Here is a 26,524-nt window from a genome sequence, read left to right on the forward strand (position 1 = left end):
ACTTGCTGTCCACCTGACACTGTAACAAGCTGGGAATAGAAAGATGTATAAGGCGTGTGGTCTCAAGGAACTGATGGTATATAAGGAAGCTAAGAATTCCCCCACACATTGCAATGAATGGAGAATGGTAAAGGGAAGCTCTGGGGCCATGAAACAGGGCACCTGAATGGAGAAGATTCCTGGAGAAGTGACAAGGAGGGTGTTTCTCAGCCTGCAGTCACAGGGATTCAGTGCCCCCTTCTGGCCTCTGCAGTCACTAAGCACACATGTGCTGCAAAGCACCATACACATAGAGATAATGAATCTTTACTTAACATGGTGGTGCACACCTGAATTCCAGCTCTGGAGCAGAGACCGAAAGGTCTTTGTGAGTTTGAGGTCAGTCTAGTATATATATCTAGACAGTGAGGTCCAGGACAGCCAAGGTTGCATTAAAAGAGACTCTGTCTCAAAAAAATAAAATAAAAGGTGGTATGTGTGTTGGGGAGGACTAGAAGAGGACAGTATTGAGCTGAAAATGGGGGAAAAAAATAAGTGAAATCCTGAACTGGGGTGAAAGTCTAAAAAAGAAGACAAAGAGGTTCGGAGAGTTTGAAATAGGCAGAACCATAGAACTTGATAGTAAATTTGGAGGAGAATTAATAAGGAAGCAGAAATATGAATTAGTCCCTGAACATCTTGGTAAAGAATGGTTGTGCTAGGCTGGAGAGATGCTTTAGTGATTAAGAGCACTGACTGCTCTTTCAAAGGACCTGGGTTCAATTCCTAGCACCTACATGACTGCTCACCATTTTCTGTATCCCAATCCCAGGGGTCCAGCACCCTCTTCTGGCCTCCACATGCTAGAAGCACACATGTAGTACACAGACATGGATAGAGAAAAATACCCATACACAATTAAAAAAAATTTTTTTAAAAAGAATGATTTTTAGCCATCGGCCAAAAGAGAGAAAACAGAAAAATGAACAGCTTTGCAAGGAACAGTTTTTAAGTTTGTTTACTTTCTGTTTGATAAATGGTTGGTGTGCTATAAATAGGGTTTAGTAGCACAGAAGCCTCCAATTATTTAAAGTAGCCTCACAGAATCATTTTATAATAATTCCTCTTACTGTTTTTATCCCTCAAGGTTTTTTCTCATGTGTTACCTCTTTGTGAACTTGGCATGTGCCTTGCAAACATTACTCCGAACCCCCAATTGGAGGCCCAGATTCCGCTACTATCACTGGTGAGTTCCCATCTTGTTCCTCATCTTTCTAGAAACCTAGGGTGTTCTGTGAAGCATGAATCTTAGAGAGTCTTACTAATAACATCAAACCCGGGGCCAGTTTTTGGGGTGAAATGCTGGATGGTCAGAGAGACAGAACAAGCCACAGCTAACCTCACCTGGCCAACTTCTCAGCTGGTCTTGTTTCCTCAGACTAAAAGCCTCTGTGATCTCATCCAGAATGGGTCTCAGCTGAACTGTGCTGCTAGAAGCCTGAAAGCTTAAACAGCCAAATGCTTAACCAGCTAAATGCTTCTAGTTTCTGGTCCTCACACCTTATATACCTTTCTGCTTTCTACCATCACTCCCTAGGATTAAAGGCATGTGTCACCATGCCTGGCCATTTCCAATATGGCCTTGAACTCACAGAGATCTAGAGGGATTTCTACCTCTGGAGTGCTAGGATTAAAGGTGTGAGTGCCACCATTTTCTAGCCTTTGTATCTAGTGGCTGTTATGTTCTCTGACCCCAGATAAGTTTATTAGGGTGCACAATATTTTGGGGAACACAATACCACCACAATTCTGGGTTCTCCCATTCCATACTATTTTAATGTTCAGTTGTCGCTTGAATTTCTTCTTTCCCATTCTTTCATAACTGTATGTATCACTTTATAATAACTTACAACATCCACAAAACCATAAAGTGCTTATTTACAGGCTGCTTCATCTTTAAGGTTCAAACCTTCCCTTTGCATAGCTACTTTTCTGTTCTGTCTTAGCTGAGCACTGGATTTCATCCTTCCTTATTTCTACCTTTATATTCTCATCAATTTTCGTTCTCACAGTTATGAGAATTTCATTTAGTAATAAAGAATGTGAGCTGTGAAGTTAGGTAGCTCAAGTCCTTCGTTCACCTTGATATTTTCTAGCCCTGTAATCTGCATGAAAGCATATAACCTCATGGGATCTCATTTTACTAATTCATAACAGGATGCATCTAAAGTGCAATGCTGGTACACAGTAAAGCTCTCAATGAAAAGCTGTGGTACCGCAGTAAAGCCTTGTGGGTTCTGATAATGTGTATTTCAACTGGTTTTAACACCTCCTATCCTCCTTGGAGCTGTAACATTGGTTAAAAGTTGTGGTGAACATTTTTGGTGTTATAGCTTAACCCCCAAATTAACAATACTTTAACATTCATCACAGAGCTAGAAACGTGATTCTGCACACAAAAGGCTCAGTAATACATTGTCTTCAGTAATACATTGTCTACATAATTTATTTGCTCAAAACAGTCATTCCCTACCATTTCTCTTATGTGCTATAAAAAACTAACGACAGCTTCTCAACAGTGGACTTTGCACTTATGGGGAATTAAATGCCATAAAAATATTAGGAATATTTACATGAGAATAATTTAACATCCCATTTCAGATTCTTTACTGTGTTCAATCCCTGCTTTTCCAAATAAGTGTTTTTTGTCTTTGTGGCTGATAACATTAGCACTCCTCTTTATATTTATGATTGTCCAGCAGCAAGAAGCACCCTCTGTTACAGAAGGCACAGGGTTCACTCTATATGGGCTGGCTGTAAAGGCTTAGTGGTAGATGGCCCTGCCTACATGTGCAAGGCAGCAGGTTTGAGCCATCATAGCACCAGAAAGAAGAGAAAAAGAAAGAGCCATTGCCACAGCTTCCAAGGCATATGATGGTTTTTCTAATAATTATTTTCATTGTATTTAACATAAGTTTTGTCTATAATTGACTGGAAAATTTCCAAGCCCCACCATAGTCCAGGAAGCATCTCCTAGAACTGGTGGCTTTCCTTGCTGCTTAGAAAGACACTTGTTGGTTTATATTTTTGTTTTTTCATTTTCTAGGGCCCTCTCATTCATGGGAATGAGTATCTGTCTAGCTCTGATGTTCATTTCTTCCTGGTATTATGCCATTGTAGCCATGGTAATAGCTGGCATGATCTACAAGTACATTGAGTACCAAGGGTAAGTCTGAATTTTATCTGGATCACTACTGAAAAGGTGAAGAATGTCTGATTTGGCCATGTATGATGGCACTCGCCTCTAGTGACAGTACTCCGGAAGCTGAGGCAGGAAGATTGAAATTTCAAAGCCAACCTGGGCTACATATCAAGATTCTGTCTCACCAAAAAAAATAAATAAATAAAAAAAATGTAGGGCTGGAGAGATGATGGCTCAGTGGTTAGGAGTTTGGTTCCAAGAACCCATTAGGCAATTCATAACCACCTGCAACTCCAGCCTCAGAGGATCCGACACCTGTTTTGGCCTCCAGAGACACTTGAACATGCATGAGCATATCTACACAAAGATGCATACACATAAATAAACATTTAAAAATACAACACAAAGTAAACAGCTTACCTAAACTTTTTAAGCAAGGGATAGTCTGAAATGCAATTAATCCTGAATAATGTCAAAACAACAAAAACTCAACCTCCAAAAAATGGGAATAAATTATATTCTGATTCCAAAGATTACTTTGAACTTTCCATTATTTTCAAAAATCACAATCACAAGTAATTTCTTAATCTGAATTGATATTCCACATAGTTGCTTTTGATTAGATACAGAGGGGGTTAAGTGAGTAACCCTGCCAGCCTGTGTTGTGGACCATCTGTGGTTTAAGGTGGTCAGTCTCTCAGTGAGTTCCTCATACTAGTAAGGGATGGTAAATAAACCACAACCATGAGTTTTAATCTTCTACCTTGTACACATTTTACTATTAGATTCAGAAAAACCTGAGTTGGTTTTCTGTTGTTGTTGTTGTTTTTGTTTTAACTTCCTCTTACTGTGGTATAAGTTGACTGCTCCTCTTTTCTCCCTTTTCTCCAGGGCTGAGAAAGAATGGGCGATGGAATCCGTGGGCTGTCCCTCAGTGCAGCCCGCTTTGCTTTGCTCCGCCTAGAGGAAGGCCCTCCGCACACTAAAAACTGGAGGTAAAGCAGTCAGCAGAGCTTAGTGGTGTTTGCACATCGCTAACACACACAGCTGTGCTTTCTTGATCGTCAGAGAAAGAAATCATGTGACTCAAGGAACTGGTATCAAGTTTTGAACTATCCCAAAACCTTGTTGCCTTACCTATTGTTATGTATTTATTGTTTGTTGTTGTTATTCTTTGAGGACTGGTCAATTTCAGACAATACTGAGAACATTTGAAATAACTCAGAACCCTCCTTTACCATTCTTCTGATTCCATCCTTCTATGAAGTTAAATGTTTTGTAAAGACCTCATGGAGTAAAAGTTGCCGTCTGTTTCCCACGCCTAAGGGTCTGCTCCCTCTCCTCTGCACAGGCCTCAGTTGCTTGTCCTTCTGAAGCTGGATGAAGACTTACACGTCAAGCATCCTCGCCTCCTCACCTTTGCCTCCCAGCTCAAGGCAGGAAAGGGGCTCACTATTGTGGGCTCCGTCATTGTGGGGAACTTCCTGGAGAACTATGGTGAAGCTCTGGCTGCAGAGCAGGTAAGGAGCACAGTCCGCCGACCCACATTTCCCAAGCGTTGTGTGCTCTAGTGGCCTACAAGAAGACAACACTACTCTCAGGAAAGGGCGATGGTTCTCTCCCCAAGTGGTAGACCTTTTGTGTTAGCGTATAATAAAGGCTGGAAAATCCTTTTTTTCCTGTTTATTTAAAATGTTTCTGAGCCTGCTATGGTGGTGCATGCCTTTTAATTCCAGCACTTGGGGATGCAGAAGCAGGTGGATTTCTGTAAGTTCAAGGCCAGCCTGGTCTTTGCAATGAGCACCAGGACAGCCAGGACCTTGTCTCATTAAAAAAAAAAAAAAAAAGCGGCTGTTCTGTATGTGAGAGATTGCTGAGGAAATCATGGAGGACATTAAAGCATTTGAATGGTATAATAGATGTTAAAAAAATCAGTTTAAAAGAATATATTTGTGTAAGTGTTTGAACATAAGGTTCAATAATATTTTTTAAAAATTTATCAACTTTATGTCACAAAGCTGTAAGCTAAGTTCAGATAAGCAAGAAGCCCTCAGATTTCTGAATTCTACCTTTCTCTGTGTGAACTAGGCCTCCAGCTTGGTGCTGGCTTTTGAACAGTTATGATCCCCCAAACAGAAGGAGCCAGAGTAGATGTCTACTCTTCCCATGAAAGCATTACCCATGAGATTATCAATAAACATCATTTCCAGTTAGATTCCAAATGCTGATCTGAGAGTACGAGAAATCATGTGAACGTTTATGTTCAGTTGTAGAGAACGTTCCTAAATCTGATGACAGCGGTGGCGAAGGTGACTTTTCTCTTTACCGTCTTTTGTATGGTGTCAAGAAAACTTCGTTTGCTACTCCTGATTAGCTTTGCTGGACAGGTTCTTCTGTGTTAAGAAGCCTGTGCTCTGCTCCTGTCAGTGAAAGGACTAATCCTGCTGTTTGGAGAAACGTCAGCTGTGTTTCAAAGTGTTTACTGGATTTCATTGAAATACTTTGAAACTCTTAAAGAGTAGAAATCGTAGTTGGGCGTACATATTGCTCTTGCAGAGAACTTGAGTTTAGTTCCTAGTACCCATGTTGGGCAGCTGATAATCATCTATAACTCTAGTTACAGAGAGTCCAACTCCCTCTTCTGTGTCCACTGGTACCTGCATTACCGCGCGCGCGCGCGCGCGCGCACGCACACACACACACACACACACACACACAGAATTAATTTTTCTTCTTTTGTTTTTCGAGATAGGGTTTCTTTGTGTAGTCCTGGCTGTTCTGGAACTCACTCTGTAGACCAGGTTAGCCTCAAACTCCCAGAGATCCACCTGTTTCTGCCTCCCTGGGATTAAAGGTGTGTGCCATGACCGCCTGGCTATAATTAATTTTTAAAATTAATACTTTTTTCAAACTAGAAATTCTGGGAAACATTAACCCAAATAACAAAAAAAATTACTTTTTTAAAAGCATATGGTTGCAGATGAAGATCCTTACCCTAGATAACCACTGACTTAATTTGTGTCTTTGAGACACAAATAATGTCCATTTTGTACGTCATTCTTCCCATTCTCCTTCCAACAAAGGAGTAGGGTAAGAGTAAATAGGCATGTGATACCACCTCTGAGTTAGCTTGACTAGATGCAGTACTAATAAATGCAGGTGTCCTCAGTCACCATTCCACTGTCAGAATGAATATAAGAACAAGAGAAGGGAAAAAGGGAAACTTTACCTGAGAAAATTCTGAAGTGAAATTTAAGGGCTCATCAGATTAGGTTTCATGAAAGATAAGTCAGGGCATGCCTAGGGTTAACAAGAGTATAGCGTTGACAGTCATGAACTTGCCTTGCCAATCAAGAAACCACATCCAGGGGCTGGAGAGATGGCTCAGTGGTTAAGAGCACTGGCTGCTCTGCCAGAGGTCCTGAGTTCAATTCCCAGCAACCACATGGTGGCTCACAACCATCTGTAATGAGATCTGGCATCCTCTCCTGGCCTGCAGGAATACAGGAAATTGTATACATAATAAATCAATCAATCAATCAATCAATCTTTGGAGAGAGAGAGAGAGAGAGAGAGAGAGAGAGAGAGAGAGAGAGAGAGAGAGAGAGAGAAACCACATCCAGTGTTCACTGTTTGGACAGTCCTGTGTCCAGTGCTTCACCTGAAAAGGAAGTGAGCAGAACAGAGGAAAGGGAAGAGAAGTTACATGTGGACAACCGACTACCAAGATGAATGTAGGCCGTAAGCACGTCTAAAGTCAGAACAAACAAAGATGACACTTCAGTGAAGCACATCTAACTTTGTGGACCTCTCTGTGGAGAGAGGCTTACATGGAATTTGGAGAAAGATGGGAATACAATAACAAAAAGGAATGATGAGTTCAAAGGTCCAGGCTAATACAGTTGAAGTTTTATATCTTTTTCAGACCATTAAGCACCTAATGGATGCAGAAAAGGTAAAAGGATTCTGCCAGCTGGTGGTGGCTGCCAAGCTGAAAGAGGGTATTTCCCACCTCATCCAGTCCTGTGGCCTCGGGGGCATGAAGCACAACACCGTGGTAATGGCTGGCCCAATGGTTGGCGTCAGAGTGAAGATGCTCGAGCTTGGAAGACTTTCATTGGTACAAAATGTTTCCTTTCCTGACCTGAGGGCCCACCCAGAGGGGAGCAAATTAAATCTGTCATCCTGATTCCTAAAGTAGAGACTGCTGTGTTGAAGCACGCAGTTAGAAGGCCACCTAAAAACTCATAATTGCCTGTGTTACCTGCCCTCTCCAGCTTTACATTTATGTTCACAAATTATTTGTCTAGGTCAGGTCTCATCTTTTGTCATTTTCATTTGTCATTTTTCATTTTGATGTCCTCACAGGAACTAGGATTGTCTTTCACGAGACTCTCCCAAATTCATACTCTAAATATGTAGTATCCCTAGTTTCCTACCATGTTTCTCCGTTCAGTTACTGGCTCTCTAGACTTTCCCCGGGGACCTCTGTCCCTTTGTAAAGTGTGATGTATGATGTCAATAGCACATACTAGTGAAATGTCAGTGAGCATTACCTTCCTCTCCTGAAATGCTGGGAAGCAAGGAAAGTCCAGCAGTACTTGTTCGTGGATCCCAGTTCTCTCTTCTCTCCACAGGCACAGTTCGAGTGACAACAGCTGCCCATCTCGCCCTGCTGGTGGCTAAAAACGTCTCCTTCTTTCCCAGCAATGTGGAACAATTTTCTGAGGGCAACATTGATGTGTGGTGGATTGTGCATGATGGGGGCATGCTCATGCTATTACCCTTCCTCCTGAAACAGCACAAGGTATTCTGGACCACTCTCTTTAAAAGCATTCCCTCGTGCTGTCCTGGCTCGCTAGATGTACTATTATTATTTAACTGTGTAGTGGTGGGACTTAAAATCTGAAGAGATGGGGCTTATCCTTGGCTGTCCCATAATCCCAGCTTCCCAGCTTCAGCCTTATGAGAAGTAGAATGGGTTTAGGTTGTTTTTTTGTTTGTTTTGTTTTGTTTTTTGTATGTTATACCAATTCACCTTAAGTGAAATCCAACAAGTTTACAAAAATTCCGTATGAGTGTTCAGAGCAAAAAAAAAAAAAGGGGGGGGGGAATACATCAGTCTCAGGGGTAAGAATGTGTCAATATATGCTCATTCTCTGATAAGTTTGTATGGTATCATTGTTATGCTGTCTGAATAAGCACCCAGTGTATGCTGATGAGGTTATGTAGATGTGTTTTACCCTCCTCCATAGGCGGCAACTTGGTGTCCTTTAAATCAATTCTGACTTCATTATCTGGAGGTAGCATTCTATCCCCAGGTTGCTAGTCATTCCTACACCTGTCTTCCTGCATCCTGAGGATGCTGACTACAAGCACTATTTGTTCTACCCATGCTGACTTAAACCATTCACCATCGGTGGTCAGCTCGATCCCCAGTCCTCTGTCTTCCCAAGGATTTTTACAAGTTATATGCCAGGACTCAGGGACAAAGACCAATTTCACAATACTACATGAGCAAGTTTTTTCTTGTAACAGAATTAAGAACTTAGAGCCAGGAATGGTGAAACATGCTGGTAAGTCCCACCACTCAGGAGGCCAAGGTAGGAAGATCAGAGTTCAAGGCCAGCCTGAGCTAGTGTGTTAACTTAGATTGTACTTAATGTGTTGTTTTAGTTAATCTTTTACACTACTGCAAAAATGAGTCAAGCAGGAGGAGGCAGGGAACAAAATACTTGACACGACACCAAGGTCATTCTAGGCACAAATGTCTCATTTTAGGAAATCACTTTTTCCCTTCTTACACCTAATTTTCCATGTACACATGGTATTCCATCAGGTATGGAGAAAATGCAGCATAAGGATCTTCACAGTGGCCCAGCTCGAAGACAACAGTATCCAGATGAAGAAGGACCTGGCCACCTTCCTGTACCATCTACGCATTGAGGCAGAAGTGGAAGTGGTGGAGATGGTGAGGAAGTGGAGTTTGAAATAGAAGAGAACACCACTCCTCAACCCAGCTCTCTTCCTAGAATCTAGTCTGGGATATTACTCAGTTATAAATGTGTGGTTTAACCCCTAAGCCCAACAAAACCCTAATTTATTGACCTAAGTAATTAGGATACGTAAATGTTTGAGATTGATACTTTTTTTTGCTTTCTTTATAAAACTATCTAAATTTTTATTACATTGCATGTGCGTGCGTGCGTGCGTGCGTGTGTGTGTGTGTGTGTGTGTGTGTGTGTGTGTGTATGTGTATGTGTAAGAGGACAACTTAGGACAACTTACAGAAGTCAGTTCTTTCCTTCTATCATGTGAGTCTCTGGACCCAAATTTGAGGCATCAGACTTGGCAGCAAATGCCTTTACCCACTGAATCATCTTCCTGCCCCTGGGGTTGCTTTTTATTTGCTTTGTTATTTGTTTATTACACAGCTCATATATATGTATACATATATGTGCATATATGAATATATATATATATACACACACACACACACACACCAAATCCTTAGATACTTGATATGTTTATTTAATTCATGTTAAAAAAAATCACACTAGTGGGCTAGAGAGATGGCTCAGTGGTTAAGAACACCGATTGCTGTTGCAGAGGACTCGGGTTCAATTCCCAGCACCCACATGGCAGCTAACAACTGTCTATAACTAACTCCAAAATCTGACACCGTCATACAGACATACATGCAGGCAAAATGTCAATGCACATAAAATAAAAATAAATAAATTATAAAAAAAAATCACACTAGTTTTATGTGGAAAATACAAACTACAGTGTTTTGTTTCAAGGAAACAAATATGAATAAATTATAGAAAATATTTAGTGACTCTGTATTAAATCTACATCCCCCAAACCATGTGTCCTTATACCTCAAGACTGAACAGGAGTGAAAGGTTGATGTGGTGACAGTTTTTCTGAATTGGTCAGCGTGTGAAAATACAATGTGTGGTTAATGCGTTTTTGTTGTGTGTGCCTACTTTGTGTGTGTCCGTGACAGCATGACAGTGACATATCGGCCTATACGTACGAGCGCACCCTGATGATGGAGCAGAGGTCCCAGATGCTGCGGCACATGCGCCTCTCCAAGACAGAGCGCGACAGAGAGGTGAGACCTTGCTGTCCTTCCCAGTCAGTTAAAGCATGAGGAAAAGAACAGGGAGAGTGACTGTTTGACCTTCCCCAGGCACAGCTGGTGAAAGATCGAAACTCAATGCTACGCTTAACTAGCATCGGTTCTGATGAGGATGAAGAGACAGAAACGTACCAGGAGAAGGTACACATGACTTGGACCAAGGATAAATACTTGGCATCCCGGGGCAAAAGGTCAAGTCAATGGAAGGATTCCAGGACCTGCTTAATATGCGTCCGTAAGTGTTTCCACTCACAAGCTTATCCTATAATACAGTATCTTAGACAGTGGTACAGATGTGACTGTACCTGAACACAGTCACATAGGATGGGATGTTTTCATCAAGCTGATTTAGGCTAAATAGCTGATTTAAGCTATTTATTGTTTGCCTGTGAAGATTAATTCCCAATTAAACATTGGATACAAGCTAACCATCCTCTACATTGTTTCTGTATTATTTGTCTATTACTATAAAATAAACAAACAGAATGAGAAAACCATGCTAGTAAGAGAATAGCTTGTTGCCAAGCCTTAGGTCCCAAAAGTTGGTGGAAGGAAACCACTCCCAAAAAGCTGCCTTCCTACACACACACATACATACACAATGAAATCTTAAAAAAATTTTTTTAAAGAATAAGAAAACTAGAGATGTTAATACAGCAAAGAAATGATCACATTGTCCACAGTCAAGTGAAAAGGCTCTAGGCATCAAAACAAAGAGTGCTTATAACTGGTTTTCTGTTTGCCTTAACTACCTTATTTCTTCCCCACTCAGGGACCACTCCAATGTGAGACGGATGCATACAGCAGTGAAGCTTAATGAAGTCATAGTTAACAAGTCCCATGAAGCAAAACTGGTTTTGTTGAATATGCCAGGACCACCCCGAAACCCTGAAGGTGATGAAAACTGTATCCTTTCCAAGAGTGAAGCTGCCAATAGGAAAAAAAAAAAAATTTTTTTTTTTTTTTTTTTTTTTTTTTTTTTTTTTGTTTTTTGTTTTTCGAGACAGGGTTTTTCTGTGTAGCTTTGCACCTTTCCTGAGACTCACTTGGTAGCCCAGGCGGGCCTCGAACTCACAGAGATCCGCCTGCCTCTGCCTCCTAAGTGCTGGGATTAAAGGCGTGCACCACCACCGCCCGGCAAAAAAAAATCTTCTTAGCCTGTTATTAGACAGTCAGTGGCTAAAGTCAGTCTGTTTTCCACTTTCCCTGAGTTTAATGCCATAGGAAGGGATGCTTCTAAAGTTGTGAGACTAATTGATTTCCTTTCGGGAAGCTGGGGCAGGGAGTTACTGTGTTCTTTCTGAATCCCGTGTGTACCATGATTCCTAATTTTCAGCAATAAACCTAGAACAGAACCCACACCCATTCCCCTTTCAGGATCCTCTGCAGAGCCATCTTTTGGATGGAGTTAGGGGAGAAGCACTTGAGATGGGACTTCATAACAGAAGTGAGAAAAAGGCATAAGGACTCTTCTTCACCCAGGGTTGTTTATGGGAACCCTGCAGTGACACAGATGACCCATTCTTAGAAGCACCATTGAGGAAAAGGGGGATGGTTTAATGAAAAAAAAAAAAAGGCATGAAAACTGACTCATGCAGCTTCATTTGGAAATTCTGTGGGTTCTCTATAGAGATCTTTTGAAGTATTTTTTTAGCCCTTTTATTTTTTGGCATTTTTTTTGTCAAAAGAATAACATATTGTCAGTTCTAGTTTTCATTTTTAATTGTGTATGCATACACATGTACACAGGCACATGAATATATACATACACCACAGCATGTAAAGGTCAGAGAGCAACCTTTGAGAGTCATACACAGGTCATCAGGCTTGCACAGCAAGTGTCTTTACCTACCGCCCCACCCCCACCCCCCACACAGTTGAAGCCCTTTTTTCATGTGTCTGTTGAGGGAGATCTGCTCCCTTTTTCCCCCAGGGTACTCTTGAGGAAGGAGAAGTAATAAATTTGTAGACAGAAGTAGACAGAGAGACAGAAAAAATAGGATAGGACTGGAGAGATGGCTCAGCCGTTAAAGGCTAGGCTCACAACCAAAACTATTAAGAAAACATAGGATAGTTCAGGAGGGCCTGGATCCTAATCCACCAGCCCCTTCTGTCTCTACTAAAGGGTTTTTTTTAAAGGAATGCCAAGGGGTAAGGCAAAAGACACCCCCCCAAAAACAGCCAAGTGTAGACCGTCCCTAACAACTGGTGCAGGTACGTGGTCCAGGCATCCCCTAATGCAGCCCTGCTGTGTAAAGCAAGCTCCAATCTCACTAGAAAACCTCTGTGGACTCCCACACATGCCTGCTTGTGTGCTCATGCATGTTTGGTTGGTGCTCATGGAAGTCTGAAAAGGGTGTTGGATTTCCTGGACCTGAGTTACAGATGGTCATGAGCCACTACATGCATGCTGGGAACTCATACCTGGGTCCTCTGCAAGAGCATCAAGTGCTCTTAACCACTGAGACATCTCTCCAGTCACTTAAAACTTTGTATTTATGCCAGGCAATGTGACTCACCCTTTATCCAGCATTCAGGAGGCAGAGGCAGGCAGATCACAATGAGTTCAAGGCCACTTTAAGTCTATGTACTGCGTTTCAGGCCAGCTAGTGTTACACAGTGAGTCTCTCTCAAGAGTATTTGTTTGTATTTATGTGTGTGTTCTCCTGACTCATTCCAAAGAATTGAACTCAGATTGTCAGACTTGTACAAATTCCTTCAATAGCTGAGCCATCTCACTGTTTACCCAGTTTTAAATCACATTTAGAAAATAACAAGTAAGACCTGGGGCTATCACTCAGTGGTAGAATATTTGCCTAACACACATTAGACTCTTGGTTTAGTTCCCAGGACTTGGAGGGAAGGAGGAAGGAAACAAATGAGAATATCTTATATTAAATATGCAAAGAGCCTAAATCCAAGGATCATTTCATAGGTTTAAAACTGAATCCAATTTCAGGTTTGGTAGTGCAAGCCTGGAATCTCAGCTACTTGGGAAAAGTGAGGAAGGTCTGTCTGAGTGCCAGAGAGAAATCAAGACCAGCCTGGGCAATTTAGTGAGACCCTATTTCCGAATTTCAAAAAATTAAAATCAGAGCATGCCTCGCATCTACAAGGCCCTAGTTTTAATGCATAGCACTGTTGAAATGGGTGGGTGGATAGGTGGATGTTGAATCCAAAGGTCAGGGTTTTCCTATTCTGAGTATATAATTATTAAGAGAAGTGTGCTGAGTTTGCAGTCCAGTGATCAAACAAACTTAGATTACTGATGCCAGGTTATAAAGTGTACTATTCATCTGCCTGTTTCCTTGACAACTTCTGAAGACATGGAATTCCTAGAAGTACTCACCGAGGGATTAGAGCGAGTCCTCCTTGTCCGGGGTGGTGGCAGTGAAGTAATCACCATTTACTCATAATCAGCTTGTGGAAGATTCTGCTTGGTCTTAACTCCCCTAAAAGACTCATCGTCCACAGAGATGACAGCTCTTTCCTACCACTCCCACTCGATTCTTGTGGAGCTGAGCCCCAATTATGCTCTTGGCTGCAACATGATCTGCCATCCCAGCAGAAGTAACTATTCCCTCAACACCAGAATGGTCAAGTCCTAAAAGCTATTTCTGTGGCAGGAGAAGGCAAGTTAAAATTAACAAGCTAAGCCAAAGGGAACCTTTGTTACTGCTGAAGGTAGTGAGTTAGTAAAACGTATGCTAGAAATTTAAGTAAAAATGAAAGACAAGTTAATATCTGACATCCAGGATGAGTCTCAGAAGCACGGTTCAATGATGGTGCCAGAGAGGTAACAGCCAGTCAGCCTCACCTTAGTAAAAAAAAAAATGAGCAGCCAAGTAAATGTTACCATTGTGGAGATAGGATACTAATATACAAAAACCTGAAACATAGCTGCAGCCTCCACTTATTCAAAAGTCTGATTCCCCCAGATACTAAGTTTTATTATCTGTACTGTGCCACTATATCTCAATGGTCTTTCTTTAAAAACCCATCCTGTGGTTATAATGTAGACAGTGTTACCGTGGAAAATGTTTTTTGAAAGGTGAAATGTTTTTCAGGTTCTCAAAAGGCTGGGCTAACAGGATTCCAGAGAGGACTATTAAAATGTGCAGAAACAGAGCCTGTGGTTAGCTCTGCAGCACAAAGCACACAAGGTATTATCTGAGAAATGTAGGTTGTTGTGCAGCGTAACCAGGAGGGTCTCTTCTTCTATCCTTAGTAGGCACTGATTTATACAAACAAACAAAAGTTGTAAGAAAGAGACACTAGGACAGTGTACTGCCACCTCCGAGGGCTCCCGGCTTTAGAGGGGTTCAGTAGAGGAACTGGGCATGTGAGAGCCATACCCTTCACACGGTGCCAAAATCATCTGTCTAAAGTGGCAGACAGGTTTGCATTGGCCTGACGTTAGCAGCTTTTCATTCACAAGAAATCAATCTGTGGCCTCTTCACCAAAGCCATAGTGAAGACTTGAGGCACTCGCCTCCATGCCCAGAGCTGAGCTTTCCCCGTCAATGTTATTCTGACTCCAGAAACTTGGCTCTGAACCAAGTGCTTCCCTGAGCCAATGATCTGCTGTCAAGTTTCGTTTTCAAAAAGCTTTAAATGTGCCAAGGAAATACTTGTAAGGTCAGCTTTTCTAATTTATTGGGCATGAAAACCTAGCTTACCAGCATAGGAAGTCTTTGTGGCTAAGCAGTAATTCCAAGTATGTGAAACCTTCATATTCTTCACAAGATAGTTAAGAAACTGTCTTCTTGCTTACATACATGGCTGCTTTTAAATTCCCATTTATTTATGGTAAATTGTGCTGTGCTACATACCCTGTAGGACATGGAACACCCGGAATTCAACCCCAGAGAGAGAAGAAAACCCTCACACATGGTTTAAGAAGCTGAGTCATAGGATTTGTTCTTCATCCCCCAGGTCCACTCAAGGTAGCAGAGAGGATCCAGAATCTTTTCCTGCTCCTCCCTGCATCGGGTAGAAGAGACTGTTTACAGTTCCCTTTCCAACACTCCATTGCATAGTTTAGTCCCCTAGGCTCCAAGGTGTTAAACACCCATTCTGTAAAAGCCAGCCTGCCCAGGAACTGCCTGACACATCTACCCCTGACCATAATACCACCTTTTCCCATAAAAACAAATATGGGCAGAGAATAAAGTTAACGTTAAGAAAGGCTGTTTGTGGTTAGAGCTATATAAGAATCTTTTAAAGGGTAAGAGAATTAGCTATTAATATAGCTATTACTTCAGTCCCTAAAACATAAAAATCACTGTTACATGGAAAAATGGTTATTAGGCCAGATTTATACTCATCTCTGTCTAGAGCATTTCATGTCTATGTGTTGCTTATGTTGTCTGTCTGCAAACTGTTTTTTATCTTTTAATCACTGCAAATAAAGCAATACTGAAAACTTGAGAGAAAATGCACCTTAGGGGAAGGGGCCAAATGTTTCTAGAGGGAAGAGAAAGATCTTCTCCTGCCTTCTTATAAGACCCAGCTTTTGTGTCTTACCTATGAGTTTAGCAGGGCAGGCTGTAACATTCACTCTCCCCCAACTGGCCCTCAGCCTTTCATAGCTGTCTTAAAAGCTGGAGTTTGAACTGCAGGCCTGCTTGACAGGTGCCAGCTTCCTCATGCAGAGGAAAAGTCACCGCTCTTCATCTTCTGTTGCCTCCTATTCTTGTGGCCCCAAGGATCCCTCCAATCCTCATTCCCCCTAAATGTTAAAAAAACTTATTGTGGATATTAAAATAAGTTACACTGTAAGTATATTTACATGCTCTTTTTTTCTGGTTTATTTTTCTTTTCATCATGTATAATTTGAATCCAGCATTAGTTTCTCACATCTTGCAAAAAATGTCTGATATAGAATTTTTGTCTCTGCTTATGCGATATAGAAGTGAAATATTAACAGATTTAAGGGGAACTTGAGAAACTTTTAAAGCATTGTTCTCGACTGTTTAATTTATTGAAAGAAGATGCTGCTACTCAGCAGCTGCTATTCTTTTGTTTACATAGAGTCTGGTTTTGTTTTGCTCTGTGCTGGGAACATAAATAAAGTTTTCTACATTATTTTCAGTCAGAAGTTGTGCTACAGTTTCTTTTCTGCCGTAACATGCTGCACACATCCTTGTAGAATCTCTCATCACAGAAAAAACTGCAGACCTTCTGGTTCTTCTCAACATGCGTGATTATTTTAAGTAAGCATACTTAGGAGCTGTGAGCTTAGAGTGCAAATGAGGCCCATGCAAACAAGGCCTATATACATAGACACCAGGTGCTGCTTTCTCGGGTTCACAAAAGTAATCCTCCACCACTGAACTCCATTCTCTAAAAAAAAAAAAAAAAAAAAAAAAGCAAAGAGGTGAATGATGCATAATTTACTCAGTTACCTAATCACAAGCTCTGCCATACATGACATTGTAACTTCCAAACTTCTAATGCTTTTTTATTACTTAAGCTGTGAACTCTTGGCCAGCTAGAGGCCTCAGAGAGTAAAGGCACTTGCTGCCAAGCCTGGTAATCTGAATTCAATTCCAAAAAACCCATAAAATAGAAGGAGAAAACCAACTCCTGCAAGTTGTTCTCTAACCTCCACAAACAGAGGCATGCAATAAAAAATGTAAAAATAAAGCTAAAAAAATAAATAAATGAACTCTCAACACCAACTCTAACTCCCTACCTATCAAATAAACTAGCTATTCACCATACATCCCATTTGCCTGAAATTTAACATTAACCTTACCTCTGGGGCTCAATAAAGGCTAGCCAATCTGATGCATGTGTAGGCAACAGTCCCATGGATTGGCACTTGTAAACAGCCAATGCCAAACCCATCAGGTTCCCAATGAGATAGACCAAACCTTGAAGAAACTTCTGACTTGAACTCTCTAGCATCTTGAAAGCTGTTGAGATAACAGACATTGTCAAAACCTTCTTCCTCCCAATAGGAATGAAGGCAACCACGAATTTATACATACAAACCTGAAAGAAGATTGTAAATAGTATCACTCCAAGTAAACAGAAAACTACACACCATTTTCTTTTCATGCCACCACTATCCTGCACACCCTCTAGCCAAAATATATACAAAAGAGTTTGCCTTCAATCTTTCGCACCCAGGGAAGGTGCTATTTTTATGAATACTTACTGGCTGAAATCGCCATAAGTGCTTGAATGGGTCGCCAGGCCATCATACACACCATCATAGTAGGGAAGATGGAGATGGTATTGCCTGCCATGTACATGATGAAGAGGTTCATAGGAATCTGTTTGAGGGACCCAGGGCGATGTCCCAGCAGCGCTAAAACAAACACACAGTTGAAACCTCTGATCACTACCCTCCAGTCTCACATTCACCGTATAACTGATGCTTAAGTCAGATGAACACAAGTTTCAATTCTCTGCTTGACTGAGCTGACTTTTCAGCTCACCACCACTACAGGGTGCTACAAGTCCCTCTACTTCTCTATGCTTTTCCTAGACAAACTTTCCAGAGGGTCTTTTTAGTTTGTTTTTCAGAATGGTTTCTCTGTGTAGCCCTGGCTGTCTTGGAACTCCCTCTGTAGACCAGGCAAGCCTTGAATTCAGAAATCTGCCTGCCTCTCAAGTGCTGGGATTAAAGGCATGTACCACCACTGGCCAGCAAGTTTTGAGAAGTTTATATATAATCTTTTTGTTCCTTGAGACCACATCTTGCTATGTCCGGGTTGACCTCCAACTTGAGATTTTTCTCATATCATCCTCCAACTGACAGGATTGCAGATCTGCACACCCAGCCAGAATTTCATAATTAAGAATGTGCGAGAAGACTCAGCATCTAGTTCATGAAATTTAGACAAAGAACAAACAAAAGGATTTGAAGAAAACAAAAAAGAAAAATTCATTAATAAAATAAAATCATCAAAGCTAAACTTGTCTTTTTGCAAAGATTATATATTCAATTCTAGTAAATCTGATGACTTAGAAAGGAGAGAAGACAATTCTCATGTCCAGAGGGAAAAGGGACAGCTCTATAGATCCTGCACATACTATACTGGCCACATTATAAACTACTTGACTATTTGAAATTTTAGGAAATGGATAAATTCCTAGAAATGTGACTTACACAAATGGCATTTAAAAAAAAAAAGGAACAAATAGAGCTCCATGGCAGTTAATAAAGCTGACCTTATAATTAAGCCAAGATGGCTTCCCTTGGCAAATTCTAACCATTTAAAGCTAAAAATAAAACTAAGTCTTATACTCTTTTGGAAGGAAACAAAACTAAAAATTTAAAAAAAAAAAAAAACTCAAATCACATAAATACCCAAACCTCAAAAAAACATTATGACGTGTGTGTGTGTGTGTGTGTGTGTGTGTGTGTGTGTGTGTGAATAAATAAATCTTACTTGTGAACTAATCTAAATGCAAAAATCCTGACAAAGGCACTGGAGAGATGGTTCAGTGTTTAAAAGTACTTGTTGCACCAGGTGGCAGTGGCACACGCCTTTAATCCTAGCACTTGGGAGGCAGAGACGGGGATCTCTGAGTTCAAGGCCAGCCTTATCTACAGAGCGAGATCCAGGACACCAAAACTACACAGAGAAACCCTGTCTCGAACCCCCCCCCCCCAAAAAAAAGAGTACTTGTTGCTTCTGCAGTGGAACGATGTTTGGTTCCTAGCACCCACATGGTGGCTCACAACCATCCATAACTGCAGTAGAGGATCTAATTCTTCTGACTTATGAAAGTACCAGGTATACACATACAGGCAAAACACCAATATGCATAAAATTAACCTAAAAGAAAATAACTTTAATCCTAATAGTATTAGCAAAGTAAATCTATATAAATATAACAATAACTATTTTGTTTATTCACATTAAAAAAGCCTTATTTTGTAAATAATTTCCTATAGACCATTCATAGAAAGCAGAATTGTTATAAAAGTATTTTATGATCTGCCTTTTAAAAATCATGTCATTTAATAATTTACTATAATGTAATAATGAGATAATACTTATCAAAAAATTAATGGCTCTGTCATTTTTATATTGTAAAAGCTGAATGTATGCATTCCTTGGAATAAAAATCATGTGTTCAGCAATATTAAGGCTGTGAGAGAAATATAAAAAGGAAAGAAAATACCAAGTACCACTCTAATCGTTCGGGACACACCTACTGTAAAATTCCTGCGAATATAGCTTTACAAGAGTAATAAGACAGATGCTAGATAACAATATAATTACCATGAGATATATTGATAACATACATAAACGACACAGAAAAAATACAAACAAAGGATACAGAGTGCCACAGGGAAAGACTTAACTATGTAACAGCAGAGAGACCCTAAAGGAAAAGAGCAAGCAATTTATAAAGGAATCCAGAGGAAAAGCATTCTAATAGAGAACAAACACAAACAGCAGAGAATGGGAAGGAAACCATGATGACTAGAGTGAATAAATGCAAAAATGACAGGCGGTAAGGCCAAAGATGCTACAAGGAGTGAGACTGGTGCATGCAGAGTTACATATAATACTGAAAAGATTCTGGTTTGGTTTTTATGCTGAATGAACATGGAATTACAGACTGATTTTGAGTAGGAGGGATCTGGCATGTTCTAAAGGGATCATTTTGATGGCTGTGCTTGGAGACTACGGGGGAAACAAAGTAGAAGGAGCAAGACCAGTTAGAACTCTATACAGAAAGGGATATTGGGAATTTGAGAAGGGGAGACTTGAATATAGCTTCTCTTTCAAAATGGTAGTGGTTTCATTGGGGGTATACACTATTAAAGCTCATCAAATTGTACCCTTTTAGATTAGAGGTTCCTAAGCAAGGGCAATCTGCCTTCTGGAAAACATTTGGTAATGCTGGAAACATCTTTGGTTCACACAATTGTGGAAAGAAATAATGGTGCCTAATGTGTAGAGAGCAGGAGTATTGAATATCTTACAGTACCCAGTACAATTCCCCACAACAAAAAAGTACTTAGTCCCCAACAGATAACAGTGCTGAGGTTGAGAAACCATGTTTTATTTTAAGTAGAGGAACGGAGGGACAGATGATAAATGATTTAGTCTACTACAAAAATCTAGGTGCAGGATGGTGGTTAGGGCTGAAATGATGTAACAGGTGAAGGCAGTAAGAAATGGTAGCGGGATTTGGTATTTTGTTTTTAAAGGTAAAAGTAACAAAGGGCTGGAGAGATGGCTCAGTGGACCAGGATTCAATTCCCAGCACCCACATGGCAGCTTACAACTGTCTATAACTCCAGTTCCAGGGGATCTGACACCTTTACACCAATGCACATAAAGTTAAATTATTTTTTATCAAGTAATACAATATCCTAACAGACTGAAAGTATGTCAGGGAACTAGAGCAGGAAAATATGGCTTCAAGGGGAAGGTGTTGCCACCGACGCCATTTTTCAACCCATTTCATAAATTTTTTTTTTTTCAATTAACCACTTTTGGTTCTTATATGTAAGATACTGTAATACGAACACTTAGCTCCCGAACACTCAGGCAATGGCTATCTTTACCACTACTCCGGAGAGTAAGGTAAGACAGGGCTGGCCCAAATGCTACAGTAACATCTAATACCTCTGTACCTTCTCCACCAGGATCCGGTCTGTCTCTTGCACGCTGGTATCAGGCACTTGCTTGTCCAAGTAACCGACTGGATAGAGTGAGTCTCCCTGTCCACTGCCCCGGTCACTTCGGCCCCTAAAGAACCAAACCAAGTCAAGAGACTAAGAGTGCTACTTTCCAAGCCCGCGTTTCCAGCTCTGTAAATCACAAGAATAAAGATCCTCAGGTGTAGCTACCCAAATTAGACCCTCTCGTGCGTTCGTCAGATTCCAGCCTACTGGAAAGTCTACAAGATCCTTAGGGAAAAACAACTTCCACAGCACAAAGTCTCCTCAGGAGAAGTGTGTGTGCCACCCACCCGTGTCGCAAACCTGTGGCCCGGGGTCCGCTGGATTTCTGGCCATTCTAGGGTAAGGCTCGGACACCAAGCTTCACTCAAACGACTCACCTGCTGCCTCCTCCCGGCCCGCTCAGCTCAATGGCCCACTTGAACCGCCGGCCTCGGTTGGCCACCAGGCCGCCCTGGGTCGTCATGACAGCAGCCGCTGGCTAAAGCTCCGTTGACCGACCCGCCGCTGCGTTCCTCTCGAAGAAACCAGAGGTGGTGATCGCAGGTTCTCCGACTTGCTCCCTTTCGCCACAGCGCACTTCCGGTGCATGCTATGTACGTCACGCGCTCCCCGGAAGCTCGCGCTCGAGTGTCCGGAAGAACGAGCCCCTGAGTTTAGGAAAGCCGGAGAGCGAGGCAGTCGGAAGTCCAGTTTCATGAGACCCCTCTGCGGATAGAGATCTTGTGCCCGGTCTCTTGGGTGCGCGTCACCGAGCCGGAGTCAAGTCCGAAATGACAGGCATTGAAGACAAGGAGAGTACGAAAATGAAATCCTGTTTTAATCCCGAGGATGCTCGGAGCTGGTGACCTTGAGCGAGTTATTCAGCCCCTGGCTACTACGTGTCCACGTATTGCAGAAGCTATATATTTAGGTTTTTTGTTTGTTTGTTTTTCCTCTGACTTCGTAAACTAAGCCAACGACGTAGACACTAGGGGTGGAAAGCTACGTGAGCTCAGGATTTAACTGGTCTCCTGTTAAGTCTTTTCACTACTTACTAATGGTGCCACTTCGACTGTGTTAAATCCATAGTTCCACCTGCCTCATGCAAAAAATGGAATGATCGCCTACTTTGAAGATCTATTGTGAGATTAAATAGGACCTGTAACCTACGCTTAATTTTTTTTATCATTAAGTATTCATTATTATTCCTGGAAAGTGAAGTCTATATTCAATTTCTTGTCTGTATTGTAATTTGGCCTTTTATTGAAAATTGTTTCCACCTACTCACCCTTTTATTATTCAGTGTTAGTGTGAAAATCATTTGGTACATCTACTCCCTTAAGTTATCGTACTAGAGTGAAGCTGCTAGATCAAAGAGTATGTACATTTTAGAAGAATTGTTTTAAATGCCCCCTTTTAAGTTCAAAAAACGGTAGTTTGCTATTTATTTAATTTACTTTTACTTATGTTATTCCCAAGTTTTTTGTTATGGCTGGAGTTTCAAGGGTGTGTAGTGACAGTGTGGTTGAGGATAAGGCTGAAAAGGCCTCCTTGACCACCTAAGAGTTTGGTGATCTGCACACATTGAAGATTCCCACGTCCTCTCTAGTGTCCAGGTTTGCAGTTCTGTGTTCATAGAAGAGGAAGTGATGAATCACATCCAGGGTAGGACAGTGGTGCAGGACATGAAACTGTATCATGCTATTCAAAACAGTGCAACTTAAAACACGTACCTAGAACTTTTCCATTTAACATTTGTGGAACATAGTTGAAACTAGGGTAATTACTTGCAGATAACTGAAGCCATGAAAAGCAAAACTATTGATAATAAGTACAACAGCACGGAATAGTGAGTAAACTAAATTGTAAGTAAATATGCCAAGGTAGAAATAGGCTTAATTATACTAATGTAAAACAAAATATAAAATGGGCTGCCCATCATAAATATTGTGTTAAGTAATAGTTCTCAGGTAATGTTGCCTAATTTTCAGTGTACTCGTGTTAATTTGAATGAGCTTTTTTTTTAAATATTAAGTTGGTCGATGAAATCACATATTCCTATTTAATACATTCTCTTTCTTGCTATCAGAAAGTTTAAACTAAATCACAGTTACTTTGTCCACAAGGAGTAAGCCAGGAAATCGATTCCTTCACCGCAGGAATCTTCACTGTGTAATTTGCTGAAACGTGTCTCAGAAAAGATGAAGCCATTGGAATGAGATGAAGAAGGGCTCCAAGATCAGATTTAGGAAATAAATGTGTTTTATATTATGCTCACCTCTATGGTATTTTCAGTACTGTTCGTATAGTGTAGTAAACCATTGAAAAGTGGTTACAAAGCAGAGCGGAGCTCCACTGGCTGGTCCAACCACAAAGCGGCCACAGAAATGTGGATGTGTCTCACGACCCAGCGTCACAAGACCAAGGTCTCCATAGATGCCAAGGAATTGAGCACCGGTGTTCGACCTGAAGTACATAATCCAGGGCTTCCTCAAGCAGCCGCCGGATGAGCAGCGGCTGTTCAAAAATGCTCAGTTCCTCGACGATGGAATGAATGACTCTAGGCCAGACAGCACAGCCACCAGCCCCAGCCACCGTGGGCCTGGTCCTTCCAGCAGGTGACTCCTTCCAAGCCCTGCGCACTGAGCCCTTCTCCAGCCCGCCAGAGCCTCCAGAGGTGAGGAAGCCACAGGATTCTGGAGACAGTGCCAATGAATAAACTACCGTAAGGGCCCCACACCCATCCCTACAGACCCATTCCCCAGTAAAAATTTAACTGTCAAAATAAAAATGGCAAAAAATAAATAAATAAATAAATAAATAAATAAATAAATAAATAAATAAATAAAAATAAAAATAAAAATGGCTACTAAAGAATTGCTCTTAGTTTTCTTTCCTTACCTACAGTTTAAAAATTTATTTTTTGAGACAGGCTCTCACTATATATCCCTAGCTGGCCTCAGATTCACAGAGATTAGCCTACCTCTCTCCCCCAAGATTAAAGACATTCGCCAAGATGTAGGGCCTTTCTTCTTTCTTTTTTTCTCTCTCTTAACCAACAGATTCTGTTCCATGGAATATTGTAGGGATGATTGCTCTATGCATGTAAGAATGCTTCATGAGAAAAATGAAAGTCATCTCCATAAGCTTCACTTGTTCTTTCTCTCGTCATTGTTTTTTGTTTGTTTGGATTTTGTGGGGTTTTGTTTTTTTGGTTTTTTTTTTTTTTTTTCTCGAGACAGTTTCTCTGTGTTGTTTTGGTGCCTGTCTCCTGAATCTCGCTCTGTAGACCAGGCTGGCCTTGACCTCACAGAGATTCATCTGCCTCTGCCTCCTCAGTGCTGGGATTAAAAGTGTGCGACACCACAACCTGGGTAGATCTGCTTATTCTTTTTAAAAAATTATCAGAATATCATTAAAGATCGAATGTGTGTGTGTGTGTGTGTGTGTGTGTGTGTGTGTGTGTGTGTGTGTATACGCGCTTGAAAGGAAACGTGTGAGGGTTTTGTTTTGTTAGGAATTTAAAAATTATGCATGTTCATGTGTGTCTCTGTGTGGGTATATGTGCAAATAAGTACAGGAGTCTGAGAAGGCCAGAAGGTGTCTGATATCCTGGAGCTAGAGTTAGAAGTGGTTGTTAGCTCCCAGACATGAGTGCTGGGAGTCAAACCCAGGTCCTCTATAAGCAGTGTGGGTTCTTTAACCCCTGAGCCATCTCCCTTGCTCTAGTATGTTTGTTCATAAGCCCAGCAAACCTGGATTCTAAACCAGAATGGGCATGAACTACCTGGTTGTTCGGTTAGGGACCCTCTTCATCTTAATTTCTTCATCTATAAAATGAACTTAGATGAGAGTGTCTTCTAGTTCTAGAATGGGTTATATATACTTGCTGTCAACAAATATTATTTTGTGCTGGTTGTGGAACCTGCCTTCAATCCCAGCACTCTGGAAGTGGAGACCAGAGGAGTTCCAGGCCAGCCTGGACTACATAAACACTGTCAAAAACAAAAACTGGGCTGGAGAGATAGCTCATTGGTTAAGAGTACTGGCTGCTCTTCCAGAGGACCTGGGTTTGATTACCAGCAGCCACATGGCAGCTCACAACTGTAACTCCAGTTCCAGGGGATCTGACACCCTCACACCGACGTACATGCAAGCAAAACACCAATAAAATAAATAATCAAAAACAAAAACCATTTTGCCCACTGTACTTTCCATCGGTATACACTCCTAGGGCGGAAAGGGCTCAACTGATAGACACTCAAAAAAATAAGATCTCAGATCATTTTGTTGGTTTCCCACGCTTTTCCTGGGTCTCTGAATTGTGCTGAAAGTTCTTTTGGCATTAATTATAGCAATTCTAAACCTGGAGGTCTAATGGCTGTCTGCTCTGGAGGCACATGAGAATCATCTGGGGAGCACTGAAAAATACTAATTTTGTTTTTCGGGGCTCTTTCCAAGGGTGGCTAAGGTGACCTTGCACCAAAGCGGCAGCTGCAGTCGCCCCAGGTCCATCTTCGGCCCCACAATGTTGCCTTGGCGAAAACACACTCTGCCATTTTCAAGTTCAAAGCATTCGAAAAGCAGTGACAAGGAAGATAAATATAACAATGCTGTTTTAGCAGCTGGAAGCAGTTTCTGTGTTGCTCTATGGGCATAGACAGCAACACAGATTGGGATACAGGGGAACCTGCCCCCTGTAGGCAGAGCCATCCTAAAGGCAAGGTCAGTATCCATGCCAGCTGCTCTCCTAATCCATGAATTGTTTCAAAACCAACTCATCAGTGGTGCTGAGGAAAAGAAACATGAATTCATAAAGTATGACACACTGAAGAAAACGATAAAGTGCCTTTGAAGCCTTAAAAAGTTACTAGTGCCTGGGCACTGCTTCCCAAGATTCTGATTCACTCACTCTGAGTAAGCCCTGGGCATCAGTATTTCTTGTGGGTCTTTTGATAGTTGTTGTACAGAAGGACCTAAAAAAAAATCACAGAACAAAAACATTTTTCCACCCTAAAATCAAAAAAAGTTTTAGTTTTTACAAATGAATTCAAGCAAAAATGTTCAGTCTTTGAGAGCCTCTTTGTGTACCTCTGACTGGGCCAGAAGTGAATTGGAAAAACTCGTCAGAAAATTCAGAATACTGAAACTGTAAAATAAACATTCAATTTTCCTTACTTCGTATTTTTGAGCAAACATTATTTTAGTTATAGAAAACAGACAAGCCTCGGTTCGGTAGCTCACGGGTTGTTTTGTTTGACTATTATAATAAGCGGCACCTGCACATTTGTACCACTTTGATTTATCTTGCAGGGTTGGGGATCAGACATACCAGGTGGCTGCCCTACTCCCAAGCTAACCCCTCAAGCCTCTTTTGCGTTGGTTTCTGCATTTCATCCTTTGCCTCCTCCCAGATGTCAGAAAATCTCTTTCATGCCATTCTCCAACTGGTTTCATTTGGATTAAAATCTGAATGAGGAAACTTTTTATTCAGACAGCTTTGCAAGAATGGATAACCCTAGAGAGAGGGGAATCTTTTATAAACATGTCCTGA

At 41.2% G+C, this 26,524-nt stretch overlaps 2 protein-coding genes across 2 annotated transcripts in view; one reads left to right on the forward strand and one right to left on the reverse strand.

Annotated features, from left to right (window-relative positions):
• The window catches only part of LOC114697491 (solute carrier family 12 member 6-like), a gene marked incomplete at its 5' end in the record, with an annotated part of 45,365 nt that extends 28,940 nt beyond the window's left edge, over positions 1-16,425 (forward strand). The window contains 14 exon segments of the mRNA XM_037201916.1: positions 1,127-1,225; positions 3,086-3,205; positions 4,073-4,086; positions 4,089-4,176; positions 4,533-4,701; positions 7,107-7,239; positions 7,242-7,301; positions 7,819-7,988; positions 9,021-9,152; positions 10,194-10,301; positions 10,380-10,506; positions 10,509-10,563; positions 11,101-11,234; positions 13,653-16,425. Of these exon segments, the coding sequence (XP_037057811.1) occupies positions 1,127-1,225; positions 3,086-3,205; positions 4,073-4,086; positions 4,089-4,176; positions 4,533-4,701; positions 7,107-7,239; positions 7,242-7,301; positions 7,819-7,988; positions 9,021-9,152; positions 10,194-10,301; positions 10,380-10,506; positions 10,509-10,563; positions 11,101-11,234; positions 13,653-13,744 (1,501 nt within the window).
• LOC114697528 (ER membrane protein complex subunit 4) lies at positions 15,975-21,595 on the reverse strand. The gene is given in 6 exon segments (XM_028875789.2): positions 15,975-16,059; positions 17,089-17,248; positions 17,494-17,619; positions 17,622-17,646; positions 20,941-21,055; positions 21,369-21,595. Coding segments are annotated over 6 exon segments (597 nt in total). The 5' UTR covers positions 21,455-21,595.
• Between the last annotated feature and the right edge of the window lie 4,929 nt (positions 21,596-26,524).

The sequence above is a fragment of the Peromyscus leucopus genome, unplaced genomic scaffold, assembly GCF_004664715.2.
Source record: "Peromyscus leucopus breed LL Stock unplaced genomic scaffold, UCI_PerLeu_2.1 scaffold_347, whole genome shotgun sequence".
In the NCBI taxonomy this organism is placed as follows: Eukaryota; Metazoa; Chordata; class Mammalia; order Rodentia; family Cricetidae; genus Peromyscus; species Peromyscus leucopus.